This window comes from Drosophila arizonae, chromosome 5 (genome assembly GCF_054131065.1).
Source record: "Drosophila arizonae isolate 15081-1271.41 chromosome 5, UAZ_ARI_1.0, whole genome shotgun sequence".
NCBI lineage: Eukaryota > Metazoa > Arthropoda > Insecta > Diptera > Drosophilidae > Drosophila > Drosophila arizonae.
In genome coordinates, this window is record NC_142925.1 from 278,118 (window position 1) to 287,810 (window position 9,693).

Below are 9,693 nucleotides of genomic sequence, written 5' to 3' on the forward strand. Positions count from 1 at the left end.
GGCGAGAAAAAGAGAGTGAGAGTGAGAAAGGCGTGGAAATGGCCGTCACAGGCAGCGTTAATTTCCTTGCACTTTTACATAGCTTTGCTAATTTTTTATTTTGCAGGCTTCCGTTTTTAGCGCACTTAATTCCATTTGGAACTCGCATAGCCAGGGCCAGCAACGCGAGCAGCGCTGATGTCGCTATTAAGGACACATTAGCCGGAACACTCTGGAATTATGTGTGTGGCACCCATAGGGAGGCACTGCAAGCATGCATGCTAATGACACGGAAAGATACAAAGGCTCTCATACACACATATTCTATCCCACTCACACCCACGCCCACACCCACACCCACACTCACACTTACGCTGACACTCAGATAATTGCATTAGTTTGCAAAAGAATTCAATCTGCATATTTGCACTCGCACTTAAATCCGGACAATCTCTCACACTTACTCATATCGCGCTCTGTCCCCTCGTCTCGTTCGGGCTCACACAGTTTCCATGTCGGTCACTGCGTGCATTTAATGCGTGACATTGTGACAGTAAGTGGGTTACGTTTTTTGGACCCTACCGACGTCATCAATAAAAACAGAAAGAAAATACTGTCAACCGCCTGCTGAGCGCCTGCAGCTCAACGCCGATGCCAGTTAAGCCAACGTGTTGGCCGAACAACGGCGAGCAGCATCGGGCCAACGAAGCGCTTAAGCGTTTGTTGCTGCTCGCCAAGTGTAATTGAAATAATATTGTTGCCCAAATTGCACAATTGCCTTCGATATGGCCTGTATATTTAAGCTTGATTAATGACGCCACATGACGACAAGAAACGTGGTTGGCCATTTCGAAATTCGCCAATTCGAAATTCTCCATTTTGTTATTCTCAAATCTGAGAGTGAGAGATAGAGAGAGAGAGGGAGAGAATCAAGAGAGCCGCGAGTATATAAGAGAAACTCGCCGGCTCGCTCTCCAACACTGCGCCATAAACTGTTGCGCGTATAACAGTTGCAAGCATACCACTTACTATGCGCTAACAGTATAACACCAGCAACTCTGCTAACTAACAGTTAAAATACAGCTAACAAACAGCAGAGCCTTCTGTTATGTCTGCCGGGCAAGCAAAGTGCAAATAAGATAATAATTTTTTGTTCCTTTTCATGAATTAGATATTCGCAACCAAACATATATATATTGATATATTTATATATACTTATTACATACATATTTGCGCATAATTTACATAGTTAATGCTAATTAAGGCCAAACAACAAATTAGAATAACTCAATTTGTTTCTGTTTCTGCTCTAACAGCTTTAATTGTCCACTTGCCAGGAGCGTGTAAAGTGCCTGTGCGGCACAAGTTCTGTAAAAAGTTGAAGAAGCAGCTCACAAACCGAAAATAATAATCAACAACAAATACTTCTTACACAGACAGTCAGTCATCCCTAACACACGCAGACACACAGATATATACTTGAGTTCGTCTACGAACTGCCACGACAATGTTTTCATTACGATCCCGCTCTCTCCCGTAAGTGTGTGAGTGGGAGTGGGCGTGTGAGTGTGAGTGTGAGTGTGAGTGCGCGTGTGTGTGTTAGCCTCAGCCAAACAAACGAATATGCTTGATGAATACTCGACATCACGTACGCTTGAGAAATGTACGTGTTTCCATTGTAAGAAAAGTCAAGGCAGACAAAAGCGAGTATCTGCTGCTGGCCCTGCTAGCTAGGGCCGGGCAGCCAGGGCATGCCAGAGCAGGAAAACAGTCAAGCGTGCAGGAAACTGAGTAACTGTTACTCCGTTACCAAAAGACGCTCGCGGTTATGCGGCGGCCAAGTGCGAAATCCAGTGCCAAAAAGCCGACCCACCACGACGAGCACCATAAGAGCTTGGAGAACTCTGGAGAGCGGAGTGCACAATACAAAATGCCATTTATCATATTCGTGGGCTCCTCTTTTATTTCTATTTTTCTGGATCACGAGTGTTTTATTGCAATTTATCATTAGATGACAGCACTCACACACACACACACACACACACACACATACCCGTACCCACACACAAAAGGGAGACGCACGCACATTTACAACTCGTTACATCTCGAGCCCCTTACCGAACCCCTACGCAACCCCAACCCTAGCCCCAACCCCAGCCAGGGAAAAGGTGTTCCTGCAAGCGCAGTTAATTTGATAAACTGCGCTTGTCGCTATTAACTGTTGTTGTCGGTTGTCTTCTGTTGGTTTTATTTGTTGTGCACAACATGTCGCAGCTGACACGCCCCCCCACCACGCCCCACTGCTGAGACTAAGACAGTTTAATCACAATTTAAGTAAGAGCTGGCGAAAAAGAGGCGTGACAGTCAGCTTATTAGATATTTTGATTTGTTGGCTTTGTTTCTGGCAACCAAACATATTAAATATTAACTGCAGTAGCAACAGCAGCTACAGCTGCAGCATGGCTTAGCTTGTCAACGTCTGAACTGTTTTGGAAGTGAACAATAACATTCCATCAAAGTCATTAGCAAGACAAATATTTGTGCAGCTAATTAGTTTTAATTACAAGCAAATTTCAATTGTCAATTTGGCGACATTAATGGGCCGCATGCCACAAAGAGGAAGCTACGTAAAGCAAAAATATGAAAAAGAGACCTTATTTATGTATATAAAAGAGATAATAATAGAAGTAATAAGAGCGAGGACAAGAGAATCTGTCATTGAATTAAATTGTAAATTGATTTGGCGTAAATTAAATTTAATGCACAAGAAGAAGCAGCACAAATGAAAAGGCTGCGGGGCATAAGTTGAAGCGAAAATAGCAAATAATAGTGACATGACGAAATACAATCATAATCATGCTGCAATGCAACCGCACAAAAACTTTCGCCATCAACAATGAGCAGCGAACAACTGCAGTTGCTGCCACTAGTCATAGAAGAATCTGAAGCTGCTTCGGCAGCAGCAGCAGCAACAGCAGCAGGAGCAGCAGCAGGAGCAGCAGAAGCACCAGGAGCAGAAGTACGACCACGACGCAGCACCATGAGCTGGAGGAGAGGAGGAGAGATGCAGCAGAGCAAATAACAAGCAACATAATAGGAGAATAGTTGTTGCTGCTTTTGCTGAAAGAAAAACTAAGATACAGCCAAGGGAGGGAGAATGAGTGAAGAAGAGACGGAGAGAAGGACAGAGAAACAGAGACAAGGAAAGAATGGATACGACAACCACAACAGAAATAATAATGGCATATAAATGAAGTAACAAACATTGTTTTCCTTTGACATAACTCATTAACCAGCAGAGGCCACCAAGACGAATTGAAGCAAGTTGCAGTTGGAGTTGCAGTGGAGTTGGCCCTATTGCTCGACTATGAAGGGGGAATAAGATGGGAAGGAGGCTGCACAAAGCTAGCTGACAGCATGTAAATTAATGTCTTGTAACTGGTCGCCAGCTGCAGCTCTAGCCTTAGCCTTATTCTCAGCCTTAGCTGCAGCTTTAACTGTGGAAGAGTTTAATAGACCCCAAGCTAAAATTTCTTAATTAAAACAATAAGCAGGCGTTGGGTCTGGCCACAAATGTCTGCAATTATATGCATGGCACTCACACACACACACACTGAGACAGCAGCAACAGCAGCAGCTGCCGTTGCCATAAGGCAACATCAACAGCTGCCAGTTGGTTGGCAAATCTATCCGCAGAAACGCGACCGCAACCGCAACGCGGCGCTTTGCTGGGTGTCCTGTCAGCAGTGTCGGCCAGACACGACAGAAACGTCGAGGATGCTCCTGTAAATGAAGAAATTCCGCTGTCGTCTGTTGTCTTCGTGGCTGTCGCCCTTTGGCACGTCGCCTGCTGTGCCTTATGACTAATGATTGAAATTTCATGCTCCATATGGGTGCGAAGCTCGCCGCGTTGTCAGTTCATTTGGCTGCCATGATATGGCAAAAATATCGTGAAACGTTGCCACTGCTGCTGCTGCCACTGCCACTGCTGCTGCCTAATTAAGGAAGAGTCGGAAAGAGTAGTGTCCCACGCTTAGCCGAAAAGTACGCAATTAAATGCTTGCTAGCACTCTTTTAGGCGTGTAAACACGCGCACAAACGCCGAATTCTCAATTGGCAATCAGGAATTGGCAATTGGCTGTACGTGATTTAGCAAAAGTTGCACGCACACGCACACACTCACTCACACGCACATGGGCGACAGGGGCGTGGCCGCATAATCGATTTTGAAGTGTGAATACGTTGCCACGCCTGGCCTACTTTAGGGGCGCCTCGGCCGTCTGTCCGCCCGTCTCCGAGCGACGCCTAAAGTTATTTGCGGCCATTTTTTAATCTACACTTGAACGCCGGCCTAGCACGCGGCAGTATTTGCACAACGTGATGAGATTTTGCGGTTGCTAACCAATCGAGGGCCTTTATTTACATTTTTCTCAGCTTTTGCTTATCGATCTCTGGATTTGGCTTTGGCTACGGCTACAGCTTTGGCTTTTTGCCCTGTTTGTTGCCCGTCTCTTGCTGCGCATTCGATGCGGTTTAATTTTTGTTTTGGTTTTTTTTTTGCGCCCAAAAGCAGGCAACACGAAGCAGGCGACAACTGAAACTAGGTAGAGGGTCTTTTCGCAAGCAATAGCTTGCAGGTCCATAAGTTTCCTCGGCCGGCGACAGAGCAAAAAGCAAAAAAAGAAAAAACATGAGAAAGAAAAATGGTGTTATAAATAAGAAATGTTTGTCTGGCTCACAGAAACCGCTGGACTCTTACAACAATATGTCTTAAATTGCACCCTCAAAGCGACGATGGAGCATTTAAATCTGAAATTACATATCTATCAAATAAACTACTATTTGTATTTAATAAATATTTTGTAAATGAAATGAAACGTATTCATGCATGCACAACTCTGTTACAGAGTCAATCAATAGCATATGTTGTTAGATAAAAGGGTCCTTGAATTATAAATAACCAACAAATACCTCTGGTCCTTTATTACAACGCATCATGGAAGTGGGTAATAGGAATCATGTATGCATAAAATGAAATACAAGCACTTTATGAAATAAAATAATTAAAGTGCAATTATCATTTAAATGTATTTACGCATCTGCAACTGCAAATCGTTTGCACCACTGAATCGAGGAGATATCCTTTGCATATTGGGAATGCTGTCAGCTGCTTTACCTACACCACACAGTTGACCATTGGCTTGGTTAACACTGTGGCTTGATTTAGAAATTGTTGCTATCGCTGTTGTTGTTGGTGTAGTTTTTACTGTTGTTGTGGTTGCTATTGCTGGCTAGACCGCGTTCTCAATTGGTTTTTGCGATTTCGCTTTTCCACTGAAATTTTGCCACTTAGCTGGTCGTAGGGCATTGTTAAGCAGCTGTTCAGACTCTATATATGTGAATGTGGGTGTGGATGTAGGTGCATTGAGCCTTAGCTCATAGTACGCTGATTCAAGTAAATGGCGCTAATGGCCGATCGAAGTGGGCCCGCAAAGCGACTCCGTCTCCACTTATCTGCAGTTCGAGTGCATTTCGCGCGGCAATTATTTTTGCTCAATACCCGCACTTGACTTTAAATTGTCGCCGACTGTGTCAGTCCCACCTGAACTCATCTTGCCATCCGCCAGCCTCTTCCGTTTGCGAGGAAGGGCTTTTGCCCTGACGATTTTAATTTGTCGCTCTGTGCCAATTGTTAAGCAAAAGTGGCTAATTTGAAATTCTTTTGAGCGAAGTGCGCACATTTGTGAATGCCAAGTTGACGACGTCGTTAGCCCAGCTGTGCCCACCGCGAGGGGATTGGAATTAGTCACTGGGGCCAGAGAGGTAGGGCACAGAGAACTGGAAGCTGGGAGCTAGGGGCTGCGAGCAGGGAGCTGAGAGCCGAGAGCTGAGAGCTGAGAGCTGAGAACTGGGAACTGGAACCTGGGAACTGAGAGCTGCGAGCTGCGAACTGTGAACTGTCTGTCCGTCTATCTGTCTGTTGTCGCCGCGGCTGTTGCTACTGCCTGCCTTTGTCTTTGTGTCACGCGGCATGAAATTGAATTTTGGTCTGCAGCAGTTGACTGGCGACGAAAGCCAGCCAATTGGCCCCTTCTCGTTCCCGCTGCCGAACCTCATTTACCCCTCGCTCGTCGCCCGTCGTCCGTCGTCCGTCGCCCGTCGCCCGTCGCCCGTCGCCTGTCGCCTGTCGCCTCGTAAGCCTTGCCTTCAATTATGGCTTACGGCCAAACGCCGCCATTTTGACACTCATACAGCGTAATTCGAAATGAATGAAAATTCTTTATAACTACCGTCAGTTTTTCTGCTGTTTTCTCAATTGTTTGTGCTGTTGTTTTGAGCGCTTGAATTTCAATTTACATAAGTCTCTGCATCTGCACCCAGCACCAGACTCTCTCATTCTCATTCTTACTCTCTGTTTCTCCGCCCCGTCCCATCTTCATTCTTAGTTCAACTTTTATCTTAACTCTGTGCCTCGTTTTTCTCCTCTTTCTGCTGCCAGCCGGCAAAACTTGAGTTGTTTTTGTGGTTAAATGTAAATTTTATTGAATTTAACTCTTTTGTGTCTGTCTGGCTGAGCGTTAAAGAGGAAATTGCATAATTATGCCTAATCTTGAGACCTATTGCAGCGCCACTTTCCAAATTTATGCAATGCAAAACGAGAATCGACCCCCAATCACTAAGGGAATTAATCCAACGCTGGGAGCTGCAGCTAAGTGGCTCCGTTCGGTTTGACAAAGTGTATTATTGGAATATGTAACGATTTCTCTGTCTGCTTCTATCTTCGAAATTATTTGCCTATGGCAAATTAAACACGAGAAGCGGTGTGTGTATAAGGGAGAAAAAGAGAGAGAGATAGAGGCAGAACAGATACAGAGATAGAGAGAGAATAAAATATTTATCGTTACATTTATGCAACATTTCAATCATTAATAAATCAATTAAAATAAATTGGAATTTTGTGCGCTGATGTTGAACGCGAAAAAGGTTTTTTTTTTTTTTCTTTTTTGCAGGGCCCTTTCTTCGACTGTGGAACTGCTCTGTTCAGTCCGTGTGATGGGCTCGGTTCCATGCCATTTAATGCAATTAAGCAAAGCTCTCTTGATATTATTGTTTTTGTTGGCTTTTCGAATTGTTGCTGATATAAATCAAAAAATGAATCATTTGACGCGCTCGACAGATCGACGAGCCAACGACGCCAACAACTTAAATTATTCATTTGATTTACGGTGACACAAATTTGCAGCCAAATGGAATATTAACTGTGCGACGTGGAGGACGCGCAGCAACGCGGCATCCGCTTAAAATGCACTTTTATAAACAGCACACAAAAAGAATTATGTTCCCAGACAAACAGAAACTACATAGAGCATAGAATGTTGGCACAAGACATCCTTTTCCAAATCTGGACATAAAACTACTTTCAGCGCATTACAAGGCAGACATGTCAAAAGTTGTACGACGGCTGTCGATGTGCCTGCCAGTATACGGCTGAATAAGAGGCGCACTGGCAGTGGCGACGACCGACAGGAAGTAGCAGCAAATCCCAGCAACACCCACCAACACCCACACACCACACACCCGTATACACACACTCACATTGATCCTTATCTATGTGTATATACACACACATTTTAGCACATCAATAAGCGGGTGGTTAGACATAAGCGTTAAGAGCATTAGAACTTTGCCTTCAACTATCCAGTCTTCCCCCTAATAGATGGCAAACGCAAACTGCTGACTCCGAATCAGGATTTTGACTAAGGCGAAGTGCAAGCAGCCAACAGCCAACACACTGTCACATGGAGCACGTCGAGTTGCCAGCTTACCCTTAAGTAGACGATAGGCAAGACAGCAGCAGCCAAAATGCATCATTGGAAACAATCTTTTGTATTTGCCATATGGTTTAATAAAATGTGCAGCTATTAAGGGCTTAGCATAGAACGTAGACCAGCACCAGCTAATATATAAAGGTGTTAATAATTATGCTTATCCACAATAAACTGGCTCAATTTATAGCATTAGTTTCCGTAACTGGGCTCGCAGTTGCCTCAGCCTTGCCGTTGTCCAGGTTGAGTTTCTCAGTCTTGACCTGCTGAATGCATTGATGAATCTTGTGGGCAGTTTCGCACTTGTTGGTGCCGCGGAGTGAATGACAGGCACGTTGTGGCCACCAGGTGGGATTGATTGCATCCGACAGATGACCAACCAAGTCCTGCTCCACAAAGACACCGTCGTGCATCAGACCCATCTGCTCGTAGAGGCAATGCGTGAAGCATTGAGTGGCCTCAGTGACATTTGTGGCATCGTTGGTGTGAAACTGCAGCAGCTCCTTCAAGGACAGCTCCGTCTGCTGGGCGCAGAGGCGCACCTGATCCGCGCTAAACTGACGCGGAGTATCCTCGATTACAGTCACTGCAAGATTCGCCTCAACTTTGGCATATCGAGACTAGCAAAGAGTAGAACAGAAACATTTCAGCACAACTCTCAGCCGCCATTCAGTGTCCCACAAACCTCAGCGCCGACAAGGAAACAAAGTGCAACCAGCAGGTACGAAATACTCATAGTAAAGATTGAATCAGAACTGATGACTGCAGAATCGCAAAACCTCGTTTATATAGTCGAGATTTAGCCATTTGTTTTATCATGTCATTAGATCTAGATCTAATTGCAAATATCAATTCAATGAGCCGCATAAACCGCTTAGCCGAACATTTGCTTTCATTGCCATTGCCAGAAATGTTCCAAGTTTGCTGCTCGAAAAGTTTAGCCCGCAGTTTTAATAATGCAAAGTAGTCGAAGGAACCCAAAATTAAATTGATGCCAATGTCGATACTTCGAGAGCGGCTTCACAAAGTTTCCCAAAAAAAGTTGCCAAAAAAATTAAAACAAAACGTGAGCTGCTGCGAGTGCAGTTGCTGTACTACGCACCTGGAATACCCTTATTGCCTACTGCCAAGCAGATCGTGCCCGCACAGCATATATATATATATATATATATATATATATATATATATATATTAAATAATTAAAGACTACTATGTAAGAGAATAATAGGTATTTATATACATATCTGCGGATTATATGTGAATATGTATGTCTCTATATATGTATGTGTGTGTGTTGCAGTGCTTCCGCTTAGTCTGACTGCTGCTGCTGCTGCTGCTGTTATGGGCTACGACTATTTCCGCTGGTCGCATTAACTGCAGGCGCATAACTTTTCCAATTTGCTTTTGGCAATTATTGATATAAGCCGGCAGCAACAACACTTCAGCTCAGTTTTTCTCCGACTCTGTCTCTCTCTCCCCCTGCGCTGTGCGTCTCCCAGTTGAATTTGTGTATGTGAGGCGGGGCCGTCCAAGCATATTTTCTTGCATTTTGCGCATATTTGTGCAACATTCTCAAAATTCTTCAACAAAGTTTTGTTATTATTGCCGTTTTGCTCGAGACTCGAGAGTTGAGAGTCGAGAGTCGAGAGTCGAGACTTGGGTTTGGTACTGACTGCCACTTTGATTACTTTTGCAGTTGCCGTTGCAATTAGTTTGTTCATTAGACGAGGCAACAAACAGCCCATGACGAGAGAGAGATAGGCAGGACCGAGAGCAGCCAGAGCTGCAAGAGCTGCCTCGAGTTGATTGGAATTCACACACTTAATTAGTTGCATGCCCAGTTAATTTCCTCTTTGTTCCTGCCACTGTAGTTGGTAATTGCGAGCAG

General features: G+C 44.5%; 1 protein-coding gene across 1 annotated transcript; it reads right to left on the reverse strand.

Annotated features, from left to right (window-relative positions):
- Window positions 1–7,862: 7,862 nt before the first annotated feature.
- Window positions 7,863–8,550, reverse strand: Obp47a (Odorant-binding protein 47a). The gene is made up of 2 exons (XM_018009041.2): window positions 8,491–8,550; window positions 7,863–8,425 (listed from the first exon to the last, which is right to left on the reverse strand). Exons 1-2 carry the CDS (start codon window positions 8,539–8,541, stop codon window positions 7,985–7,987), a joined length of 492 nt encoding a protein of 163 aa, XP_017864530.1. The 5' UTR covers window positions 8,542–8,550; the 3' UTR covers window positions 7,863–7,984.
- Window positions 8,551–9,693: the final 1,143 nt, after the last annotated feature.

Excerpts from the sequence above, each read along its gene's own strand:
- Obp47a (XM_018009041.2), bottom strand. The coding sequence starts at position 8,541 with ATGAGTATTTCGTACCTGCTGGTTGCACTTTGTTTCCTTGTCGGCGCT. Across the intron at positions 8,426-8,490 it reads GTTTCCTTGTCGGCGCTGAG|TCTCGATATGCCAAAGTTGA; the intron begins GTTTGTGGGACA and ends ACTCTTTGCTAG.